The sequence below is a fragment of the Cervus canadensis genome, chromosome 18 (genome assembly GCF_019320065.1).
Source record: "Cervus canadensis isolate Bull #8, Minnesota chromosome 18, ASM1932006v1, whole genome shotgun sequence".
Lineage (NCBI taxonomy): Eukaryota > Metazoa > Chordata > Mammalia > Artiodactyla > Cervidae > Cervus > Cervus canadensis.
Window position 1 is genome coordinate 9,279,612 of NC_057403.1, and position 26,101 is coordinate 9,305,712.

A 26,101-nucleotide genomic window follows, 5' to 3' on the forward strand; every position below is an offset into this window, starting at 1 on the left:
TCGTCACTGAGGAGACACACATCTTCACACACTCACACAAAGGGCTTTTGAATTTTCCCTGTTTTTCAACTTGCTGAATACATCTCAGCTTCCCATAGAAGCAGCTCTCAAAATTCTTCTCTTTTGCCTTAAGTTGTGTGAAACACTAACTTAGAACAGGCAGGAAGCAGCTCTGCTCCAGAGGAAGTCAAGGAGATTTAAAGACATCAAAAGGCAGAGAAAGGAAGCACAGCTGGACAGAAGGACCAACAGACCCAAACCCGACTGGGGAGGGGTGAAGGGAGGTAAGGCTCCGCCCCCACTGGCCCCGCCCCTACGTACCTGCGCTTCCGGCCTCTTCCCACCCTCCCCCCTTAGGTCGCCTCTGGTTGGCCGCAGCGTAGCGCACTCACCCTCCTCTGTACCGGATTTTCCGCCCGCGCGTGCGCAGTAACATGCAGACCGGAGTTGCATTTAAATGAGCGATAGAGAGTTCTGGTGAGTTTGTTTGTTAGTTTAAAACCCGGATGTCGTCGTCCCACGGCCTGTTGTCCTTCACACGTGGGTTTCGGGGGTCTCTGTGGACGTTCAAGGTACCGCCCCCATTGTCCCGTCCCCAGTGTGTCCTCGCATCGCCGTGAGAAGTTCAGAGGTCCGTTAGCTTAGCTGCCGGGACCCTGGGGCCCACGTCCGCTTCCTGTTAACATCGTTCTAGAGTCCATGTCCTTCTCTGGCAGCTCTGCCTTCTAACGTGTAGAGACCGCTGCTTAAAAGTCCTGCATTGCCCAACCCCGAGGTCCCTGATCCACGAAGAGGTGAAGGAGGCTCTATTCTGTATGGAGTTTGGTCAGGGTCTCGCCTGTGGTTTGAAGGGGAGGGTCAGCCTAGAACGCGTGGTTTTCACAGGAAGGGCCGCGAATTCTGAAGAAAAGAATAAAACTAAAAACACCTCGTTTGATTCTGTGTTCCAGAATCCCTGCTGTGCCAGTGGCCGTGGAGGATTGTGATTTGTACCTGTTGAGATCCTCCCTCTGTGTGGGGCTGTGTTACAGGGAGCTAGCTGTGGTTTTCTAAGTATTGAACAGCCTATTTTCAACCCTCGGGTCACTTCCCAAGACTGATCTTACCTGAGAAGGAAGACCAGAGGAGAAGGAGATCAAGGAGTCAGAAATGATTCCTTTCGAGGTGAGAGGCATAGTCCGTGTTTGTTCTCTCTTTCCTGAAATGCTGTTTCTCTGGACTTGATAAGCTCCTTAACTTCTGAACGGGTTTGTTTGAACCTACCCATAGTCATCATGCCAAGGGACCCATTGCCCTCCTGGCATGTGTGACAGAAAACAGTATTGCCGGGCAGAGAAGCTCACTCAAGCTTTTAAGTCCCGAGCTTTTATTCGGGTTTAGCTACACAGGTGGGATTGATAACATCTCCAGCATTCTCCCCTCCTTAGAGATTGGGCTAATCAGCCCACCTGGCTCAAAGCCCCAAATCTCTAGTCACTTCGTTGGTCTTTGTGAAATGCCCAGCCTCACAACCTGAGTCATCCCATTATTAAGCTAGGGGCCGACCGTAGGTCATGTTGCTAGCATAAATTATCAGGGCCCACGGAGAGTAATAAAGCTACTAAAGTCACTAAGGAAATTCCAAGAGGGAAAAAACAAAAAACAAAAAAAAAAAAACACCTTAAATTCCAAGAGTAGTTAACAAACTTCCAGAACCTGGGGACCAAAGCCTGCCAAATTCTTTTTTTGTTGTTTTGTTTTGGTATTTATTTAGTTTTGGCTATACTGGGATTTTGCTGATGGTCTTGGGCTTTCTCTGTTGTGATTAGGAGGGTCCACTATCTTGTTGTGGAGCTCTGGCTCTAAGGCACGAGTTCAGTCGTTGTATTAATCCCTGGCAGGCTTGGAGGATGTGGGCTTCAGCAGTTGTGGCACACTAGCTTAGTTGCTCTGAGGCTTGTGGGATCTACCCTGACCAGGGATGGAACCCGTGTCCTCTGCATTGACAGGCAGACTTCTCACCAGTGGACCATCAGGCAAGCCCCTAAATTCTTTTTTTTTTTTTTTTCTCCCTAAATTCTTTATTACATAACGCTGAAACCTAAATCTTTCCTTTATGCCCTTTGACTTTTTTTTCCCCTCTGATTTTTCTTACTTTGGAATATCTCACCTGTTTCAATATTAAAAAAATATTTTGTTGTGTTTACCTTCTATTTTTCAAAATAATGTCTAAGTCTCTCTTTAGGTGAGCTTCTTTCACTACCTTGTAACTATTTTGCTTCATCTATTTTGAAGTTTTACTAGTCTATACAGTTAAAACTTCATCCGTAATTTGGCAGAATTACAGATTTACAGATTGTAATTACAGAAATCTGTAATTTCCCTCTTTATGTTTTTTTCATTTTTAAATTCAAAATTATGTTAGCTCTCCTAGATACAGCTGAGACTTATACTTGAAATATCCATGTTTGTTTTGAGTTTGAATTGTTCTGAGTTTGGAGTCACTGAAGTCTTTATGTCACCACATCTTCCAAGTAAAACTTGTGGTTTTCAGACTTGATGTGCTTCAGTAAAGGTTTACAGTTTCTTCACATAGGTCTGGAAATGTGTTCTAAATAGGTGTCATGGTATATTTGCTAATAAAATGTAGACTATTTCTCATATTGTGTTTTTGATCATTGTTACTAAAGAGAAAAATTTGTTTTCAGTGAACCCAAGTGACTCAGGGGTAAGGAATCCGTCTGCCAATGCAAGAGAACTGGGTTTGATCCCTGGGTTAGGAAGGTCCCCTGGAGGAGGAAATGGCAACCCTCTCCAGTATTCTTGCCTGGGAAACCCCATGGACAGAGGAGTCTGGATGGCTACAGTCCATGGGGTCGCAAAGTGTTAGACGTGATTCATGTGACTTAGCACACATTCATGCACAATTTGTAAATGTTTGTTTTACCATAAATGCTAAAATACACGAGTTTTTTTTTTTTTTTTTTTAAGGTGGATTAAAAATGTTTCTTCCAAAAGATCTGTTGCTTATGGAAGGTTGCTTTTACCTGAAGTGTGTTTATGTGTGCATCTGTGTGTGCAGGCAGAAACCTAGGGCTTATTTAAAAGCCATCATCATTTCATGAAGATTTGTATTGATTCTAACCTTTGAAAACTGTTCTTACATATTTTCCATGGCCTTCGATTGTTTCATTTTAGTAAAATGAATATATAGTTCCATTTTAATATATGTATGCATGGAAATGTTCATATGATTTGATCAGTTATTTTTCTTGTATTCTTTACAGTTAGAGAAACTTCTATGAACTTTCTTTAGAGTTGTCCCTATGTATTCGTGTGTGTATTATTAAAGTTTAGAGTACATAAAGTGAAGTAAATTTAAGCTGTTTAAGGAATGTTTGCTACAGATTTGCAAAAAGGTGGAACAGCAACATAATTGGAAGACCCTGTCAAAACTCTCAGAAAGATATATAGTATATCCTAAATAGTTAAAATGATTGTTGCTACTGAGGATGCTATCATATTTGAACTGTAAAATGTGTAAAACACCTGAAGTTCAAAAGTAAGCATGAATGCTTACCTTACTATTGCATTTCGTTACTATTCAACATGGCCATTCATGGAGCAGAATTTTGAATACCACTAGTTAAAAGAAGCTTGTTAACAATACTAAGGAAAAAAGTTAAGCTTGCTAAAAGAAATGGCACATTTGTCCCACTCAAGAACTCTTGGGTCAGAGTATGCTTTTTAAAAATATTCCCTGTTTCCTTGATAGAAAATTCATCCTGTGTCATACAAATACAACACTCAAAAATAAATATGCCAATGTTGTTCTTATTATTTTATCATTTCTTTTCCAGATCAGAATAGTTTCTGAAATGGTTTGTGGTTCATTTCTCATCTTTTTTTGGCTTAGGATTACGATAGAAAATATTGCTGTGTAAAAGTCATATTATACTCTAACACCAGTTCAGTTCTGCTCCCAGGACTGAGATAAATGAGATGAATCGCATGCATGGATTTCTTTCAGTAAACTCTTTCCCTTCAGTAAATCTGCCTAGTCATGACCATCCCTTTTGAGATACAGGTTTTCTTCTCACCTTATGACCATTGTTAATTCCTTCTTTCCTTGGTAACGGTTACTATACGCTTGGTTTTCTGATCTTTATGATTGTCAAAGAAATTCCTTAACAGCCTGTATATGCTCACACAATGATCATTAAAGCACCCTTGTTCCATGAGAGCTTGGGTCCCTGTGTCTTTCTTTCTTTCTTTCTCTCGCTCTCTCTCTCTCTCGCTCTCTCTCTCCCTCTCAGGCTAATTCTCTGAAGCATGGAAACCTACCAAGCTCACTTTCTCACCTGGACTTTCAAGAGTTCCTCGAGAGGATGCCCTGTGCCTTCGTGAGTGGTACAAGCCCTGTGTCAAGGGCTTTATAGGTTCTCTGCGTAAACCAGGGAATATCAGCTTCTTTCTGTCTTTTACTTTCTTATTGTCGATTCCGGACCAGCAGGTTCCAGGCCATTAAAGGACTGCAACGTTGGGCTACAGATCAGGGAAGTCATATATGAAGTGAAATTTGCTTACAACACATTTTTAAAATATTTATTTATTTGGCTGCACTGGGTCTTCTTGTGGCAGGTAGGATCTTCAGTCATCCTTGTAATTTTCAGATTCTTTGGTTGTGACATGTAAACTCTTAGCTACAGCATGTGGGATCTAGTTTCCTGATCGGAAAAGAACCAGAGCTCTGTGCATTGGAAGCTCAGGGTCTTAGTCACTGGATCATCACAAAGTTCCTGAACTAACATTTTTTTAATGATAGATTCAGGTCATAGTTTCCATGTAGTGCCAAAATACCCATGCAGTGATAATGCATTCCTCCATGTACTTCTTATCTCATGACTCATGTTCACTGGTTTAGGTGTTTCTGTGAGATTCCCACACTATGAATTTGTTTTTTTCCACTTGACTTGAACAAGTGTCTTGAACAGAAAAAGTGAGGTATATGCCTAAATTCTCACAATTAATGGAGTAACTCCATGTATTCTTTCTTTCTTTCTGCTTTGGAAGATGAACACTCAGGTGTGTTGAGCAGATATGCTGGGTTTGGGGAGTGGGGGTTTTCATCCCAAGCCCAGGTCTGATCTTTTCGAGTACACTCCATGCTCACATCAGAGAGTGTCATCACAGTTTTGTATTTTCCAAAATGTTTACAAGAATCTAATTAGTCCTAATCTGAACACTGAAAAATAAATATGCTAATGTTTCCCTGATGATTTTATAATTTTTCTTTCAGATGAGAATAGTTTCTCTAATGGCTTGTGGATCATAACTCATCCTCTTTTCTACACATTAAAATTGGGTAGAAAAGATTACTGTGTAGAAAATATATTTTGTAATACCAGCCAAGCCACTGAATCAAGACCAGGTCTCTGAACTTGCTGTTTTCATCTTGGGTCACATAAGGAAGTCTTCCCACAGCCACATGCGTTCTGTACTTTGTATTTCAGGGACGGCTGACATTCTGGGATGTGGCCATAGACTTCACTCAAGAGGAGTGGGAAAGCCTGGACCTCGGTCAGCGGGAATTGTACACGGATGTGATGTTGGAGAACTAAGGGAACCTGGCCTCCTTGGGTGAGGATACCTGCCTTCCAGAATCACTCACCTACCCACTAGGTTTTGGTTCCTTCATTTCTCGAATGTCTTCTGAAATTTTCTGCTTCCCACAGTAGTTCCAGATCTCTGCTTTCTAGGAGAAAATGAGTATCTGTGAGTTTAGAAAGAAAGGCTTCATGATGACTCGTTATGCTGGTGATGTTTTTCTTCCTTGATGTACTCTGCCTCCTTCATTCTAGGTTAGTGGTAATTGTGTAAGTTCTGTGGTATTAAATAGGTGCACACTCTCTTAATTTCACATTGACACCATTTACTTTTGCCTTAGTACTACTTGACCAGAATCTCAGGATATGATTGATAGGTGTTTGTTAGTATTGTATAGCGGCTTTGAATAAAGTTATTTCTGGATATCGTTTTCTAGAACAAAATGCATTCTCGTCTCACATATTGGATTCGATACTGATGAATGTCTAACAACACAAAGTTTCCTTTCTCTGATCAACAGGGCTTATCTCTAAGCTGGACCTGGTCGCATTGCTGGAGCAACTGAAGGATCCCAGGAATATAAGGAGAATGGAGACAACAGCCATTTACCCAGGTAGGTACGAACGGATGGAGATGATGACTCAGGTGAGAGGTCCAAGGAGCAGCGTGGAACTCATCCTTCGTCACATGGCTTTGGAAGATTTGCTTCAGTGGAAATGGTTTTTGAAAACCTGGGTTTGTGTCTGCTACTGTCATAGAAATGTATCACCTGCCCCATTCTGTCTCTTAAATCATTCATGGAATTTATCTCCAGCGATTAGTTTTCTCCACCACAGTGTGAACTAAAAGTCTCCTCTTGGCTTGTGACAAACTGCATTCATTCGTTGCTCTTCCATTGCTTGGGGGCCCTAGGAAAACTCTGCCCATTTCTGAGTAAATATGTGACAGTCCTTTTCAAATTTCCTTCTACCTCTAGACAGAAATGTGTGAGTGGAGTGGTAGACAAACTGCCAAACTTCTAGGAATACTGGGAACAGGTTTCTGTCCTCTGGTTTATAATTTCCTATCCGCTGGGAGCAACACATAGGACCTTCTATATGCATTTCAAATTCAAGTAATTTTTCCCTGCAGAAAGCAAAACCTTGTGAAAATGAAAGAATGCACATCTCAGGTTGACTTCAAAGTTTCTCTTTCACTTATATGATCTCAGATTAAATATCTTAAGTGTATTTGCCCTGATTCTAGCTTTCTAAAATACTTTATATATTCTATTACCTCTTAGAATTTTAAAATAAATTCACATAAACTCTTAGCACATTTCCCACTATATTATTAATAGTTGATTCAAACTATGACAATTTTTAGGTTATATAAAGAAATCTTTTTTAAAAGTTCTAATTGGAATATAGCTGTTTTCCAATTTTGAATTCCTATACAGCAAAGAGAATTAAACATACATATCAGTCAGTTCAGTTCAGTTGCTCAGTCGAGTCTGACTCTGCAATCCATGGTCTGCAGCAAGCCAGGCTTCTCTGTCCATGATCAGCTCTCAGAGCCTGCTCAATCTCTTGGCCATCGAGTCAGTGGTGCCATCCAACCATCTCATCCTCTGTCGTCCCCTTCTCTCATCTTCAGTCTTTCCCAGCATCAGGGTCTTTTTCAGTGAGTCAGTTCTTCGCATCAGGTGGCCAGAGCATCAGAGCTTCAGCATCAGTCCTTCCAATGAATATTCAGAACCTATTTCCTTTAAGATGGAGTGGTGTGATCTTCTTGCAGTCCAAGAGACTCTCAAGAGTCTTCTCCAACACCACAGTTCAAAAGCATTAATTGTTCGGCACTCAGCTTTCTTCATGGTCCAACTCTCACATCCAAACATGACTACCGGAAAAACCATAGCTTTGACTAGACGACCCTCTGTCAGCAAAGTAATGTCTCTGCTTTTATACGCTGCCAGCTTTGGTCACAGCTTTCATTCCAAGGAGCAAGCGTCCTTTACTCTCATGGCTGTAGTCACCATCTGCAGTGACTTTGGAACCCAGAAAATAAAGTCAGTGCTTTCACTGTTTCTCCTGCCGATTGCCATGAAACGACCTGACTGGTGCCATGACCTTCACTTTGTGAAGGCTGAGTTTTTTAGCATTTTCACCGTCTTCTTTCAGTTTCATCAACAGACTCCTCAGTTCCTCTTCGCTTTCTGCTATAAGGGGGGTGTCATCTGTACATCTGAGATTATGAATATTTCTCCCTGAAATCTTGATTCCAATTAGTGCTTCATCAAACCTGATATGTTGCATGACATACTGTGCATATAAGTTGAATAAGCAGGGTGACAATGTACAGCCTTGACGAACTCCTTTCCCAATTTGGAATCAGTCCATTGTCACATGTCCAGTTCTCACTGTTGCTTCTTGACACCCATATAGATTTCTCAGGAGGCAGGTAAGGGAGTCTGGTTTTCCCATCTCTTTAAGAATTTTCCACAGTTTCTTGTGATCCTCACAATCAAAGTCTGTGGTGTAGCCAATAGCAAATGTAGTTGTTTCTCCAGAACTCTCTTGCTATTTATATGATCCAAGGGATTTTGGCAATTTGATCTCTGGTTCCTCTGCCATTTCTAAATCCAGTTAGAACATCTGGAAGCTCTCAGTTCACATACTGTTAAAGCCTTGCTAGGAAAATATTTGAGCCTTTACTGTTTGAAATGAGGGAAATTCTGTAGTAGCTTGAACATTCCTTGGCATTGTCTTTCTTTGTGACTGGAATGAAAACTGTCCTTTCCCAGTCCTGTGTCCACTGTTGAGTTTTCAAAATTTGCTGGTTTATCTAGTGCAGAACTTTAGCATTATCATCTTTTAGGACTTGAAATAGGTCAGCTGGAGTTCCATCACTTCCACTAGCTTTGTTGGTCATCATGCTTTCTAAGTCCTACTTGACTTTGGATGGCAGGATGTCTGTTCCTAGGTGAGTGATCACACCATCATGGTTATCTCGGTCATTAAGATCTTTCTTGTATCGTTCTTCCATGTATTCTTGCCAACTCCTCTTAATATCTTCTGCTTCTTTTAGATCCATCCTGTTTCTGTCCTTTATTGTTCCCATCTTTGCTTGAAATATTCCCGGTACCTCTAATTTTCTTAAAGAGATCTCTAGTCTTTACCGTTCTATTGATTTCCTTCCCATTTAGGTCTCCACAGAGCAATGAGTAGAGTTCCCTCTTTCAGTCATAGTTTTAAAGTCTCTCTTCTTACTTAATTTCTTAAAACTAGTACTTTATTAAGTTTATCTTATTTGTATTCAGCTTCCTTGGACACTGCTTATGTGTCCTCAGTTAATGATTAGTTCTCTGTCACTATCATTTATGATTTTTAGATTGAAACATCTAATAGACCATTCTAAGAAACTTGTGTGGCAAGACGTGGATTTAAGAATTATTAGGTATATAGAATTTGTGAAAGTGTTTGCTGTCTCCACTTAACATGACTAAAAGCAGGAAGTAATCATTAGATTGCCTATCACCTCTGAATTCAGTGGTGCTTGGAGGTTTTTATCTTGTTTCTTCCCCTATAACCTATTTCTTTGCCATCTCATTTTGTCCAGCATTCTGTTTGTGGTCTCTCTTTTGAAGGCTACAGGAACCGAGTTAGTCTTCCTTCTGGTGTCTGCACCTTGGTGGGTGAGGTTGGTCCCGAGGTTTGTGCCCTCATCCTCTTGATCTGGGCTTTGATTCTTGTTAACTGTGCCCAGAGCCTGCTGTGGATATTCAGGGCTGTTTCCCCATTGTTCTGTGGCTGTTACTGCCCTCTCTCTGGTGGTGCCTGCTCCCTGCGTGGTGGAATAGAGCCTCCAGATCTGAGTCTTAGCTGTGATTCTGATCTGTGGTGCGAGGCAGGTGGGACTGGAGCACCCGCACATGGAGAAAAGTCGCTGAGTATTACTCCTCTGGGGATGTTCACTCAGGGTGTGCTCTGGTTCCCCTCCCATGTGTTCTGCAGGCTCTCATGTGATGTAGTGTAGGCACTGCTCTTGGCCCCACCTTAACCATGGGCCTGATGGCACATGGCCCTGGATGTTCACAGATGTTGTTTTCACAAGGTCACTGGCATAGATTCAGTGAAGTCAGGTCCTGGGATTGCATTCAGCGTGGAGCTGGACCTGCTGTGGTGCTCTGGGGCAGCTCAGGCTCTGTCCTGGCCCAGCCCCCTTTTGTGGGAGCCCACAGAGTCTGCAGCAGCTAGAGCTGCCCCTGCCCTGACGGAGAGAGCGCTGGTAGGTGATTCAGATGCTCTGTAGGGGCTGAGGTTACACAGCTGGCCGTGGGTGTGAAACCGTGGCTTCTGTTGCTGCAGGGAGAGGTGTCAGCTTTTCTTGTTCATCCCTGGGGCTCAGCTGTGCTTTCAGCTCCATCTGAGCATGTGGGCAACTCACAGGTGTCCTCTCCTGAGCTGCCCCAGAGCACAGGAGTCTGCTGATTGTGGAGGAGCACAGATCGATGGGGGAGGCCGTGCTGGGGGCTCAAAAATCCTACATGGGTGGAGTTCTTCATAGTCCTTGGCAAGCAGGGTCTGGCACAAGGGACTAGGGATGCAATGGGCTTCTTCTCTGGGCATCACTCCCCAATGCCACTCTGCTCTCTGGTGATTCAGGCTTCCACCACAAGCATCCCATTTGCAGAGCTCCTCCTGCAGTCCTATCCCTTCAGCATGTTTCCTCACAGCCAACCTCAATCCTCTGCCTGGGTCTGGTCTCCGAACCCCACATTTCCACACCCAGCCCTTGTCTGCAGTGGTGGACATGCCTCTCAGGCTGGGTGGGCAGGGCTGGGGTCAGGACCCCGTGTGCAGGTCTCTCTCTCTCCTGCTGCCACAGACTGGTTTCCATGGTCTCTTCTCAAGTAGAATGAAGCTCTCCTTCTGTCCAAACTGAGCCCCTCATGAGGGGCTTCCCCGGATGTGAAGACCGCTCCTCAGTTTCATGTCCCCCCAGGTTGCAGGCCCCATCCCACTTCCTCTTCCTTTCCCTTCTTCTTTCTCGTGTCCTACCTGGCTCAGCAGGAATCTTTCTTGTTTCTTTAGATTTCGAGGGGTCTCTGCTAGTGTTCAGCTGGGCTCTGTGAAAAGTTTTCCATTTCTGATTTGTTTGTTGAGACAGAGATGGTCTCCACATCTGCCTAATCCTCTGGCATCTTGATGTTTCCATCTCTATTTTATTTTATTTTATTATCTCTATTTTAGTTTTAAACTAGCTATGGTCATCGATTTTCTCTAAATGTTTAAAGATATTCACTGAGAATAGCAGGGGAAGTTACTTGTTATTTGATATCTTTCAGCCTTGTCTGCACAAGACACCCAGGATTTGATGCCGAAGAATCCAGCATTAGAAGATGTGTTCCCAAAAGCAAACCTAGGAATATATCACATATTTCATCTCAGAAACTTACATTTAAGGAAAGTCTGGGAATATACATGGGTATATGAAAGACAGAGAGGATGTTTATATGGACATAAAGAAATGGAGACAGTTACACAGATTTCTAACATTACTGGAAAAAGAATTGAGCGACCTGGGTCACGTTGGGAAAAACACCCACTTCAGTCTTCAACATTTGCCAAGATGTGTAAGTGTTTAAGAAAAGATTTTCATCCTTTTTTGAAACATACATGTTCTCTAAAAGGAAACGTGAAATATCTGGGAGGTAATCTTGTCTCTACTGCAAATACTCATTCAAACAATTCTGAACATAGGCTTCGACTCAACATACATTCAAACTCACAATCTAATCAATTTGAGGGATCCATGAGCAGGGGCTCATTTTTCTTGCCCCAACAGATATTTTCTCTCCATTCCAAGATGTATAATGTTGATGATACTGGAAGAGATGGAATCCAACCATTACTGTTCAATACATATTGTGATATGGTCAGTACACAACAACTTTCCGTGTGTAATAAAATGAGTCAGACCTTAAGTAAGAGCTCCAGCTCCAATAATTACAAGAGTATTTATGCTGGGCTGAGAAGATATTCAGGCAATGAACCTGGGTATAGGGTTGAAGGAGACTCCAACCTTAAGAAACATCAGGGACCCAAATCTTCTAACAAGGATTCTACAAGTAATACATGTAGAAATGCCTTTGATCAAATGTCAGGTTTTTCTCTTGATGAGAGTACTTGTACTGAAGAGGGGACTTGTACTGAATATGGTATGGTTTTTAATCAGTCTTCAGAACTTATTCAACCACAGACTGTTCAGAACTCACAGAAAGAAAGCAAGTGTAAGATATGTGGGAAACTGTTTAGTAAATCACGCCACCTAAGGAGACATAAAAAAATTCATACAGGAAGGAAACCTTTCCAATGTACACAATGTAGCAAAACGTTTTAAGTATCGCTCACTTCTTACTCAACATCAGCGAATTCACACTGGAGAGAAACCTTATAAATGTGCAGAATGTGGCAAAGCCTTTATTTACAACTCACATCTTATTGAACACCAGCGAATTCATACTGGAGAGAAGCCTTATAAATGTAAAGAATGTGACAAAGCCTTTAGTCGTCCCTCACGTCTTGCTGGACATGAGCGAATTCATTCTGGGGAGAGACCTTATAAATGTAAAGAATGTAAGAAAACATTTACTAAGCACTCAAATCTTACTCGACATCAACGAATTCATTCTGGGGAGAGACCTTATAAATGTCAAGAATGTAACAAAGCCCTTATTCAATACTCACATCTTACTCGACATCAGCGAATTCATACTGGAGAGAAGTCTTATAAATGTAAAGAATGTAACAAAACCTTTATTGAATGCTCACATCCTACCCGACATCAGGAAATTCATACTGCAGAGAGACCTTATGAATGTAAAGAATGTAACAGAGCCTTTATTCAGTGCTGGCAACTTACTCAACATGAACGAATTCATACTAGAGAGAAGCCTTATAAATGTAAAGAATGTAACAAAGCCTTTTGCCGTCCCTCACTTCTTACTGGACATGAGCGAATTCATTCTGGGGAGAGACCTCATAAATGTAAAGAATGTAACAAAACATTTATTCATTGCTCACATCTTACTCGACATCAGCAAATTCATTCTGGGGAGAGACCTTATAAATGTAAAAAATGTAACAAAACATTTATTCAGTGCTCAAGTCTTACTCGACATCAACTAATTCATTCTGGGGAGAGACCTCATAAATGTAAAGAATGTAACAAAACATTTATTCATTGCTCACATCTTACTTGACATCGGCAAATTCATTCTGGGGAGAGACCTTATAAATGTAAAGAATGTAACAAAACATTTATTCAGTGCTCAAGTCTTACTCGACATCAACGAATTCATTCTGGGGAGAGACCTTATAAATGTCAAGAATGTAACAAAGCCTTTATTCAATACTCACATCTTACTGACATCAGCGAATTCATACTGGAGAGAAGTCTTATAAATGTAAAGAATGTAACAAAGCCTTTACTACGAATTCAGCCCTTACTCAACATCACCAAATTCATACTGGTGATAGATGTTATAAATGTGCAGAATGTGGCAAGGCCTTTTTTAACGTTTCTAGTCTTACTAAACATCAGCGACTCCATACTGGAGAGAGACCTTATAAATGTAAAGAATGTAACAAAGCCTTTACTACGAATTCGGCCCTTACACAATATCACCGAATTCATACCGGGGATAGACGTTATAAATGTACAGAATGTGGCAAGGCCTTTTTTAACGTTTCTAGTCTTACTAAACATCAGGGAATCCATACTGGGGAGAGACCGTATAAATGTACAGAATGTGGCAAAACCTTTAATCGGAACTCAATTCTTACTACACATTTGCGAGTTCATACTGGAGAGAAACCTTATAAATGTACAGAATGTGGCAAAGCCTTTAGTGATAGTGGTAATCTCACTAAACATCTGAGAACACACACCGGAAAGAAACCCTAATAATAGAACAAGTGATGGAAGAGGTTTGCCCTGAACATGCATCTGAAAACACAAGAGTTTATGTAAGAAACCTATGGAAATGATGTAACAAATATGTAGAAAGGTTGTTAATCAAAAGTTAAATCAAAGTAAATATCAGAGATTGCATACTAGAAGGCATTTCATCAGTTTTGTTTTCAGAAGTTTCTCTGAAGGAGAATGACTGTAGGGAGTACTCCATAGTTAAAACACATAGAAGATGGATGTATTAGCATGAATCGTGAGATGGAGGTTTATGGTTAGAAAGTTACAATTCTTAGCAATGTATGTATGCTTGTTAGTAATGACATGATTTGAGATTATTTGAAGTGAGTGTAATTCAGTACTCAAATAATCCGTACAGTGCTCACCAGAATCCTTGTCTTGGTTTGAATGGATGAATCCACACTCAGCCTAGGGAGTCTGAGGCACTTTACTCAGGGTAACTTATAAAAGCTGAACTGCAAGTACTCCTGGTTTCTCTGGCTGATTCCAGCTTTGACCTCTCTCAGAAACTCCTGCCCTAAATCCTCCCCTACAGAGAGGTCGTAGGTGTGGTGAGTGTGAGGCTTTGAGCTCAGGACTCCTGAACATTGGTTTTGGGGAAGAAACATCAGAACAAAATGGGATTTGCTGATGACTCCTTTCATGGCCCCACTGTAGACCTGCAGATTCATAAGTTCTTGGAGTGGGGACCTGGCCACCAGGGATTTGTATTCATTGAAATGGTTCAGAAAGAATCTTTAGCCAAGTGGTTTCCATCTGGTTTCCCATCAGGATCATGTGACCAGTGTCAGGAAATGACCTCACTGATGCCCTCCCAACAGAGTTCTATTTTGGTCCTGTGGGAGCATCAGTGTGGTGTGTTGTATGTGCTCCAGGGGATTCTAAGGGGAGGCCCAGGATAAGGACTTGGCTCCTGGTCCATTTGTGAGAGCTGAGGCCCAGCTTCAGCCCCAGGAGAGGCCGCAGGGTTGGTCTAGCTGGATTTGGACCGGGGAAGTCAGTCAGCTCACAGCGTCTGTGTGAGCAGAGTGTTAGCAGCTATCTATGGGGAGAAAACAATCAAGAAATTAGCTCACAGGCTGGTCTCCAGGTAGGAATTGATTGTTCCTGAATGTCTCCTGAGACAGAGAACAGGAGAGGTCGTTCTTCTCAGCTTTTCAAGGTCCTTCTGTCTGTAGTGAGAGAGTCGTTTCCTAGGCAGGTTGAGAAGAAGCTTGGGGGTCCCCAAGGAAAGAGGGGTCTGGAATTCTCAAAGAAGAAGATAGGACAAACTTTTTTTCTTTCCTCTACATTCCTTAGGATTATATAACAATAATGTATTCTGCCTGAGGACAGTCTCTGGATTAAACCTTCTGGCTAATCCTGTTATTTTAAAATGTAAATTATAGGAGTAGATCTGGTGAGGTCTTTACAACCTGCAGACATTCTTTGGATTCATTGGAGAGTATGTAACTCCATTGCTAACACTAGGAAGCAGATACTCTTTCTGCCCACTTCTGATGTCTATGTCAGAAACTTTCTCTGTCTCCTTTATACTTTAATAAAACTTTACTACACAAAAGCTCTGAGCAATCAAGCCTTGTCTCTGGCCCCAGATTGAATTCTCCAGAGGCCAAGAACCCCAGCCTCTTTGCGTGATTCAGCACCAACCTTTCACCTTGGGGGCTTATCCGGGATTCTTCAGAACAAGGAAAGAGTGCTTGGAGCTCTAGTTTTCCTAGCGAACACGTTTTCTGCTGTACTTGACTAACTCTTTGGTGTGCTTGCGTGAATGAATGAAATGCCCTGCATGAAGCAAGTGAACTGCTCTGCGGCTCTGTGGTGACCTCATAGGGCTGATGGCAGAAACCTGTCAGGGATTTATACCGACCTGCCAATGCCAAGAGGCACCCAGCGTCTCCTTCAGGGACTGATCAGAGATGGGCTAAGCATGTGGGCTGAACTCTCCTTTCTCAGTCAAACTTTTGGTCTCTTTGACCATTTCATAACTCCTTGGAAATTAGGAGTAGTAACCTACTCTGTCACATAGATTTTCAAGGGCCTTGTGATCTGTGCTGGTACTGTGACTTAGATCTCACATTTGGATTGGTAGTCAGGAAGCACCTAGCCATGATAGGAATCAAAAGATCGGAAGTTAGATGGAGCTCTAGCTACGAGAGCATCTCTGAGGTTAAAGGTCACTCAGATTGGAACTGCAATGGGTTTCTTTTTACCCTTTGATAATGCGGGCTCTTAGTGGGCCAGAGGAGGCTCTTATACTGGTGAGGTGATGCTTGGAAGTAACATCTCAGTTTTCTGTTCATATCGGTTTTATTGTGGTCAGGAGTATACTCAGGGTCATGCACAGACACTCAGGTGACCACTGTTTCCCCCTGCGGTTTAGCCTGGGAGGTGTTCCGGAAGCTTACTCTGATTGCACCCCCGGTGGCATCAGAGGCAAGCAAGGTTTTAATGGTGAGGAGCTGGACATCACTCAGGGAAGCCATCAAGTCTACCCCCGGTGCATCTCCACCCCGTCTTGGTGGTAGAACCGGGACGGACAAGTACGGCCCCTGGGTTGGTAAGGGACAGACTAAGTCTGACCAGGGAAGGAAGCTTTGGTGTAAAGTCTGTCTACACCCCCATCTAGAGCAGGGAGGGATGCCTCCGGTAGAAAGATGGCGCTGTTCGCTTCTTTTCTCTCTTACAGATGGGAGCTAACAATTGCAGCCTCACTCCTTTGAACTGTATCCTGAAAAACAGATAGATTTGATTCCCAGGGCTTAAAGAATACACACCTGGTCTTCCTATGTGATACTGCATGGCCACGGTACCCACTGGAGGGTGGCGAACGGTGGCCGGTTGGAGGGTCTCTTAAGTATAATACCTGTTTTACAATTAGATTGGTTCTGTAGAAAACAAGGGAAGTGGGTAGAAGTAGCACATGTGTTGCTCTTTTCCCTCTGCAAAATGCCAGACTTATGTTCTAAGGGTATAGATTTGGGTGTGAAAGCTTCAGCTCCTTCCTGTCCTCCTACTTTGCTAGATGAGATGGAGGCCAGGAGACAAAGAGGTAAAGAAAAGCAGGTTTCTCCAATCTATCCCTGGGATCATATACGCAGAGCAGCCAGAGAGACCGAGGAACAGCCACACATGAAGAGGCTGCCTCTTCATGAAGAACCCACTGGGAGAAATAATCAGTCTATGAGAGTTAATAAGCCTTTTTCTAATCAAGAAATACAAGAAATCAAGGAGGATCTGGTAGACTATTTAGAGGACCCAGAAAAATATGTTAGAGCTTTTAAAGGTGTTACTCTGCTTTATGACCTTACTTGGAAGGATGTGATATATATCTTGGGACAAATGCTGACTCCTGACTCAAAAAAGTTTTGGGAAAAGCAGTTGCTTATGGAGATGAATGGCTTGGTAATGAATCAGTAGGGAAGAGGGAGATAACCACCCTCCCCAGTGGGAATGAGGTGGTCCCAATTACAGAACCAGACTGGGACTACAACACAGCTAGAGGAAGATGGGATCAGAGTCATTTTGTCAGATATATTCTTGAAGGACTCAGGCAGGGGTGTGCTAAACCTTTAAGGTAAAGTTGCTTAGTCATGTCCGACTCTTTGCGACCCCATGGAATGTAGCCTACCAGGCTCCTCTGTCCATGGGATTTTCCAGGCAAGAGTCCTGGAGTGGGTTGCCATTTCCTTCTCCAGGGGATCTTCCCGACCCAGGGATTGAACCTGGGTGTTCAGCATTGCAGGCAGACGCTTTACCGTCTGAGCCACCAGGAAGCCCATTAAACTAAGCCTTTTAACTATGGCAAATTGGCAGACATAGAACAGGAGGAGAAGGAAGCTCCTGGTAAATTCCTAGATAGACTAAGAGAAGCAGATTCACTGAGATTGATCGCAAAAGGGAAGAGGGACAAGTGATCTTAAAGGATAGATTTCTCACTCAGTCTAGATACCAGCCATAAGCTATTAAAACAGGCATATGGACCAAATCAGTCTGTAGATAATCTGTTCCAACTGGCTCAGACAGTCTATTATGGTAGGGATTATGAGGAAAAGAAAGACAGAAAAAGTCAAAGGAACAGGTGGAAGCCTGTTTCATTGCAATGGCAATGAAAACCGTTCTTAAACAGCCTGTGCAAAATGCCCAGAGGGACCCAGGTGAAAAGGGATGGAGTTGCTATTACTGTGGAAAGGAGGGGAACCTCAAGCGGGATTGCCCTCAGGCATCTAAGCTGCCGCTGGCTCTATGTCCGGTCTGCAAAGGACCACACTGGAAGAGAGACTGCCCCCAGAGGCGTAGGTCTCAGGGGTCGGACTCTCAAGACAATCAGGACTGGAGGTGCTCAGGGGTCCCCACACAAGCTCCCATCCTAATTACACCTGAGGAAACCCAGGTATTAATAACTGTGTGAGGCCAATCTATCGATTTCCTTTTAGATATTGGGGCAACTTACTCTGTGCGTTCTGAAGCCCCTGGCCCACTATCTTCCCAATCCACTTCTGTAATTGGACTGTCTGGACAAGCCAAAAGATGGACCAGATAATCTATGTGAGCCTACTTCTGCTGACTCTAAAAATCCTGAGTATGCCATTTGATCCTCAAGACTGCCTTCCTGTCCTGGGCCCATTCCTACGCTGAATTCCACAATCAGTCTAACTGCTGGGTCTGTGGAGTGCTCCCCTCTTCATCAGGGGAAGGCCTCCTGTGGTGGACATCTCCAGTTCAAGGAAAAGACTCTCCAAGTCTGCAACTTCCATCAAAAACAATCACATGTGATGCCTCATCTTAAACTGATGACATCTAACAACCTTAAGCTGGACTGATGTAACTATAGACATAACCTGACTTTTCATTTTGATTTTAACTTGGTTTAATGACTGTTTTGCCTGTAACTGTATAATGGGATTTTCTAACCGTCTAAAAGCTTTTACTTTAAAAATGGTTCTCTAAGCTCCTATCAGTCCACAGCCTCCTCTAACTATTTCTTGGGGCCCCTGAATCAGAGACCCTCAATACGAGGGTTAGGAGAATAGGTTGTCTCAACAATTTTCGGACCCCGCCCCTTGACAGCAGAAGTAGTTATGGAATGAAAACAACACTCCTTTCCCTTGGCAACACAATTCTCCTAAAAGAAAAGAGGGGAATGAGAGAGTCAATTCCTAGGTAGGCTGATAAGAAGCCTAGGGGTCGCCAAGGAGAGAGAGGTCTAGAATACTCAAGGAGGAAGAAAGGACAAACTTTTTACTTTTTTTCCCTCTACATTCCTTAGGATTATATAACAATAATGTATCCTGCCTGAGGACAGTCTCTGGATTAAACCTACTGGCTAATCTGGTATCTTAAAATGTAAATTATAGGAGTAGATCTGGTGATGTCTTTACAACCTCCAGACATTTTCTCAAAACTCAGCGTAACATCCCCAGAGAAGACAGAACAGGAGGAAGAAGAAGCGGAAACGTCAGCTTCTCAGGTAAATGTCCTATTCTGGGTCTCCGGCTGTGTCTGCATTTCCTCCTGAAATGCCCAAATGAGAATATGCAAGCCTTTGGTTCTCTGCTCCTAATTTATTTGTTTTCAACTTATTTTCCCCCGTTTCCTCTTATTATAGTGAAGACCTGCTCCCTAGACTACTTTCTTGTGTCCCAGAGCCTTTTCTCCACTGTCCTCATCTTCGCTTTCTATGGAGCATGATGAATTCTCAACATGAATCAGCGACTTTGAACTGTTCAAAATATTCTTTTTTTTTTTTTTTTAATCAAAATATTCTTTTTGTGAGAGATCAGCATAGGGAGTCACTCCTATCCTCCCACTCGGATGTGGTTTGGTGTTGGGATTTTAGGGACGTTGGGAAATGCAGTGATGACTTAGCACCTGGATGCAATTTAGATATTTAAAACCGAGTTTGAAAATGCCATTATACATAGAAACAATTCTCCTCTGTCCATGGGATTTTCCAGGCAAGAATTCTGCAGTGGGTTACCATTTTCTCATCCCAGGGCTTCTCTCCACCATGAGGCTAAAGCCGCATCTCCTGCATTAGCAGGCAGTTTCTTTACCACTGAGCCAGCTGGGAAGCCCAGTGACTCAACTCAGTGGTCCAGCGTTTTTCAGAAAATGTTCAGAAATAAAAAGAAAACTGGGAGATACTGTCCTTTGCATTCTTAAGACTTACTAGTTAAATGCATTATGAGGATACTAAACAGGGGAAGTATAGGTGAAATGAAATTTACATAAAATTAACATTTTAAAATGTTAGATTCAAGTTATAATTTCCTTGTTAATTCCAGAATGCCCAGGCAGTGATAGTGCATCTTTCATGTGATCCATTTACACCATGACATCTGGTGTAATGATGTAATGATGCCCACTGCTTCTGGAGACGTCTCTCTGACATCATGAGGCTGTGAAGTTCATACTTCTTTCGTCTCTCTTTAAAGGAGATTGTAGAAGAAAGGAATAAAGAATGTGTGGAAATGCTCATAGTTAATGGAGAAACTTTCCCATCTTGGTTTCTCTTTACTTCTGAGAATGAAGACTCATTGTGTAGATTATAGATACTGGGTGTTCGGGGTAGGCATATTGATCATCCAAGCCCACGTGTGATGTTTCCAGAACACTCCATGCTCAAATCACAGACACAGTCTTTTTACCACATTTTTGTATTTTTTCAAAATATTTACAACAATCATAATGGCGCTAATCTGTTCTCCACTGTGTTGAAAGATAAAGCTCAACACAAATGATACAGTTTTTCAAGAAAGAAAAGCTTCAGAACCAGGAGTCCTAATTTATCTTATACTGCTGTGTATGTTTCCACCCTAAATGTATCTAAAATGTACAAAGAATATCATCCACAAGTAGATGTATATATATTAACCCTTTAAAAATAATCTTGATTTTATTGACATGAAGAGCTTTAATATTCTTAGTAAGTATAATCTCATTTTAATGTATCCCTGTGTGCAGAAAAATGTTATTTGATTTTTTCTTCTTCTTTTGGTATTCTCCCAAGTTATATAAAGTTCTTTTGAAAAATACGTGGATTTATTTGTTTGGCTCAGTTGTGTCTTAGTTGTCGCAGGCAGGATCTCAGAGCCATGTGGGAGACTTTGTTGACACTGGGAAACTTTAGCCGTGGGGTGTGGGGTCTATTTCTCTGAGCAGGCATTGAACCCGTCCCCCTGCCCTGGGAGCTGAGAGTCTGAGTCACGGGCCGTCAGGGAACGTTTCACAGCAGGATCCTGTGCGCTGCTTCCTGTGTCTCTGAGCCCTCCGTTCCTGATCAGTTCCCGTCAGGACTGTCAGTTCCAAGCCACTCCCAGGACTGAAATCCTAGAGATGGGATGCTTGCGTAGGATTTCCTTCATTAGCTTTTCCATTTGGTGAAAGGGGTTTTTTCCACCCTCTTTTGATATGGATTGCGTTTTGGCCTTGTGGCCCCTATTGCTTCTTGTTTCCTTGGTAACTTGTAAAGTCTGGTCTTTTGATCTTCATCTGAAGAAGCTACCTTGTAATATGGTATATATACTCAGACAGAATTCAATAAAGTACCCTTGTTCCACCAGAGACTTGGGTCCCCGTGTCCCTCTCTCTCTCTCTCTCTCTCTCTCTCTCTCTCTCTCTCTCTCTTTCTGGCTGATTCTCTGGAGCGAGGAGGCCTGATGCATAACCCAGGAATTTTAGCCTCTTTCCTTCTTTCACTTTCTTATCGTCTACTCTGGACCAGCAGGTTCCGGTCCATTAAAGGACCCCAACAATGGACCACCACAAAAGTTCCTCTAAAACTTCTATTAACTTTCATTAGTGCTGTCTCTGTGTGTTTGTGTTTTATTAGTTCAATTCTAGGTCACACAAACTGAAGCAAAATTCAAGCTCTTCCATTCAATGAATATTTGATAAAATATTTGCAAAAAGGTGGAACCGCAATGGTGTTGATTTTATATTATTTATGTGGTGCATTCAACAGTAAAAGCTGTTAGAAAGACATAATATATACTAAATAATTCAAAGAATTGTAGCTGCCCTGGGTACTATTCTATCAGACCTCTCAAATTTGCAAAATACTGAAAGTTCATTGTTTAAGTATTAATCTTTACTATTCTATTTCTTTGCAGCTCATGTAGCTCAAAATGACTATTTATGGAGCAGATTTCTTTGCATTACTAGTTAAAATAAGCTTGTTTAAAATGTGGAGCACTGGTACCACTCCAAAACTCTTGAATCAGAGTATGCTTTTTAAAAATGTCTCCTGTGTTCTTGATAGACAATTTATCCTGTATCACAGTCTTATGACACTCAAAACTTAATATGCCAGTGCTGATCTGATCATTTTATAATTTCTCTTCCAGATCACAGTAGTTTGTGTAATGCTTTGTGGATCATATCTCATCCTCTTTTCTTGGGGTATAAATGTGGTGGAAAATATTACTGTGTAAAAATGTTATCATTCTGTGATATCAGACACACCACTAATCCCAACCAGGTCTCTGAACTTGCTGTTTTCATCCTGGGTCACATGAGGAACTCTTCCCACGGCCACACGGCATCTGTCCTTTGTATTTCAGGGACAGCTGACATTCTGGGATGTGGCCATAGATTTTAATCGAGAGGAGTGGGAATGCCTGGACTTTTTCTTCTTCCAATAATTTCAGGTCCTTGCTTTCTAGGGGAAAATGGGTATGTGTCATATTTGAAAGACAGTTTTCATGAGTCATTATGATTCTAAACTACTTCTTCCTTGATGTAATCTGTTGCCTTCATTCTTTTTTATTTGTTTACTTCTTAATTGAAGGATAATTGCTTTACAGAATTTTGTTGTTTTCTGTCACACCTCAACATAAAACAGCCATAGGTATACATATATCCCCTCCCTTTTGAATATCCCTCCCTTCCACCCCCCCACCCCACTCCTTGTGCTGTTTCAGTTTCCTGACACACAGCAATTTCCCTTTGGATTTCTATTTTTACATATGGTAATGTGAGTTTACATGTTACTCTCTCCATACAGCTCACCCTCTCCTCCCCTCCCCATTTCCATAAGTCTATTATCTATGTTTCTCCAGTGCTGTTCTGCAAGTACATTCTTCAGTACCATTTTTCTGAATTCCGTATATATGCATTAGTATATGATATTTCTATTTCTCTTTCTGACTTACTTCACTCTGTATAGCAGGCTCTAGGTTCATCCACCTCTTTAGAACTGACTCAAATACGGTCCTCTTTATGGCTGAGTAATATTCCATTGTGTATATGTACCACTACTTCTTTTGCCTTCATTCTTGTTATTCCGTGGCTAAGTTGTGTGGAACTCTTGGATCCCATGGAATGCAGCAAGCCAGGCTTCCCTATCCTTCGTCAATGCCTGGAATTTGCTCAAGTTCATCCCCACTGAGTCAGCAAAGATATTCAACCATCTCACCCTGTGTCACTGCCTTCTCCTTTTGCTTTCAATCTTTCTCAGCATCAGGATCTTGCCAATGAGTTGGTTCAGCAGACAAAGAGACCAAAGTATTGCAGCTTCAGCCTCAGCATCAGTCCTTCCTATGAATATTCTTGATTGATTTCCTTACAGTTGACTTGTTTCAGCTTCTTGAGTCCAAAGGACTTTTAAGAGCCTTCTCAAAAAAAAAAAAAAGAAAGAAAGAAAGAAAGAAAAGAAGCCTTCTCCTGCACCACCATTCGAGCTCTCAATTCTTCGGCGCTCAGCCTCCTTTATCGTCCAACTATCACATCCATATGTGACTACTAGAGAAACCATAGCTTTGAGCATATCGACGTTTGTGTCCAAAGTGATATCCTGCTTTTGAATACGCTGTCTAGATTGGTCATAGCTTTTCTTCCGAGGAGTAACTGTCTTTGAATTTCATGGCTGAAATCACCATCCGCAGTGATTTTGGAGCCCTTCTAAAGTCTGTCACTGGTTCCGTTTTCCGCATCTATTTGAATTAAGTGATGGGGCTAAATGCCATGATCTTAGTTTTCTGAATGTTGAGTTTTCTGCCAGCTTCTTTCACTCTCCGTTTCATCCCCATTAAGAGCCTCTTTAGTTCCTTTTCGCTTTCTGCCACTAGTGTGGTATCATGTGCATATCTGAGATCGTTGATATTTCTCCTGGCAATCCTGATTCCAGGTTCTATTTCATCCAGCATGGCATTTGCATAATGTACTCTGCATGGATGTTAAATAAGCAGGGTGATAATATACAGCTCTGAGGTCCTCCTTCCCTGTTTGAAACCAGTCCATTTGGCTGTCTTTGGTTCTAACTGTTGCTCCATGACCTGCATATCCTTCATTCTGGTCTAGTGGTGATTCTATAAATTCTCTGGCATAAAATAATGGCAACCTCCTCTTAAAATCAGATTCCCTCTACCTGCTTTATCCTCAGTAAAGCTTGAGTACAATATCAGAATCTGACTTTTATGCATTTGTATTTTAAAGGTGCTTTCAATAGAGTCTTGGGGAAATCCTTTTTTTTTTTTTTTTTTTGCTCTTTCAACTTTCTACCTTGTTTTCTCTTCTTACCTTAACACATACTGGACTGGAAACAGATGAATCACCACCACATCACATACTCCTTTTTCTGATGAACACGTCTTGTGTTCTCTAAGCTGGACCTGGTCGCCTTTCAGGATCAAGTGAAGGATTCCTGGACTGTAAGCAAAGTGGACAAACCAGCAGCACATCCAGGCACATGGCAGTGGTGGAGCAGATGACTCAGATGAAAAGGACGAGAATCATGGAGGAAGCAATACTTTGTCGTGTGCTTTGCGACGATCTGCTTCAAAGGAAGTGACTCTGGGTTAGTCTTGGTTTATTTCTGTCACTGTCATAGAAGGTCATCTCTTGACCCATTCTTGATTCTTTTTATCATTTATGTATTTCTCTCCAGTGATTAATTTTCACATTCACAATGAGGACAAGAATTCTTGTCTTGGCCTGGGACAAATGGCATGACCTGATGGCTCCTCCATTGAGCCATTGAGGAAGTTTCATGAAAAACTGTGTGGATTTCTGAGTAACTATATTGAGCCCTTTTAAATCTTCTGATTCTCTCTCTAGTCAGAAGTGTGTGAGTGGAGTCGTGAACAAACTGCCACACTTCTGGGACTACTTGGGACAGATACTGTTTGTTTTCTACCCTATAATTTCGAATCCTTGGAAACTACACGTATGATCTGATAAATTTCCTCCTCAAATTCTTTCTTCACTGCTTAAGACACCTCCTTTAAATGAGCAATTGCAAACCTGAATTTTACTTCAAAGTTTCTCTTTTTATTAGATGAACTAACATGGTTTTCATTCCAATCCCAAAGAATGCTCAAACTACCACACAGTTGCACTCATCTCACATGCTAGCAAATTAATGCTCAAAACTCTCCAAGCCAGGCTTCAGCAATACGTGAACCGTGAACTTCCAGATGTTCAAGCTGGTTTTAGAAAAGGCAGAGGAACCAGAGATCAAATTGCCAACATCCACTGGATCATCGAAAAAGCAAGAGAGTTCCAGAAAAACATCTATTTCTGCTTTGTTGACTATGCCAAAGCCTTTGACTGTGTGGAACACAATAAGCTGTGGAAAATTCTGAAATAGATGGATATACCAGACCACCTGACCTGCCTCTTAAGAAACCTGTATGCAGGTCAGAAAGCAACAGTTAGAACTGGACATGGAACAACAGACTGGTTCCACATAGGAAAAGGAATACATCAAGGCTGTATATTGTCACCCTGCTTGTTTAACTTATATGCAGAGTACATTATGAGAAACACTGGGCTAGAGGAAGCACAACCTGGAATCAAGGTTTCCGGGAGAAATATCAATAACCTCAGATATGCAGATGACACCACCCTTATGGCAGAAAGTGAAGAGGAACTAAAAAGCCTCTTGATGAAAGTGAAAGAGGAGAGTCAAAAAGTTGGCTTAAAGCTTAACATTCAGAAAACTAAGATCATGGCATCTGGTCCCATCACCTCATGGGAAATAGATGGGGAGACAGTGGAAACAGTGTCAGATGTTATTTTTGGGGGCTCCAAAATCACTGCAGATGGTGACTGCAGCCATGAAATTAAAAGACGCTTACTCCTTGAAAGGAAAGTTATGATGAACCTAGATAGCATATTAAAAAGGAGAGACATTACTTTGCCAACAAAGGTCCGTCTGGTCAAGGCTATGGTTTTTCCAGTGGTCATGTATAGATGTGAGAGTTGGACTGTGAAGAAATCTGAGCGCCAAAGAATTGATGCTTTTGAACTGTGGCATTGGGGAAGACTCTTGAGAGTCCCTTGGACTGCAAGGAGATCAGTCCTGGGTGTTCATTGGAAGGACTGATGCTGAAGCTGAAACTGCAATACTTTGGCCACCTGATGTGAAAAGCTGACTCATTGGAAAAGACCCTGATGCTTGGAGGGATAGGGGGCAGGAGGAGAAGGGGACGACAGATGATGAGACTGCTGGATGGCATCACCGATTCAATGGGCATGAGTTTGAGTAAACTCCGGGAGTTTGTGATGGACAGGGAGGCCTGGCGTGCTGTGATTCATGGGG

At 42.1% G+C, this 26,101-nt stretch overlaps 2 protein-coding genes across 2 annotated transcripts; both read left to right on the forward strand.

Moving 5' to 3' along the window:
• Positions 1-436: 436 nt before the first annotated feature.
• On the forward strand, positions 437-11,967 carry LOC122420478 (zinc finger protein 595-like). The gene is made up of 6 exons (XM_043435603.1): positions 437-477; positions 951-1,164; positions 4,296-4,382; positions 5,493-5,619; positions 6,107-6,199; positions 10,913-11,967. The coding sequence occupies exons 5-6, from the start codon at positions 6,175-6,177 to the stop codon at positions 11,965-11,967; spliced, it is 1,080 nt and encodes a 359-aa protein (XP_043291538.1). The 5' UTR covers positions 437-477; positions 951-1,164; positions 4,296-4,382; positions 5,493-5,619; positions 6,107-6,174.
• A 1-nt stretch (position 11,968) lies between these two features.
• On the forward strand, positions 11,969-15,528 carry LOC122420480 (zinc finger protein 420-like; the record flags this gene model as incomplete). Its single annotated transcript, XM_043435604.1, is given in 2 exon segments — positions 11,969-12,992; positions 12,995-15,528. Coding segments are annotated over 2 exon segments (1,563 nt in total), but the record flags the coding sequence as incomplete, so codon positions are not given.
• Between the last annotated feature and the right edge of the window lie 10,573 nt (positions 15,529-26,101).

Bases quoted from the DNA above. Each gene is read 5' to 3' on its own strand.
- LOC122420478 (XM_043435603.1), top strand. From the start codon at position 6,175: ATGGAGACAACAGCCATTTACCCAG. The intron at 6,200-10,912 runs GTAGGTACGAAC...GATATCTTTCAG, and splicing joins GACAACAGCCATTTACCCAG to CCTTGTCTGCACAAGACACC.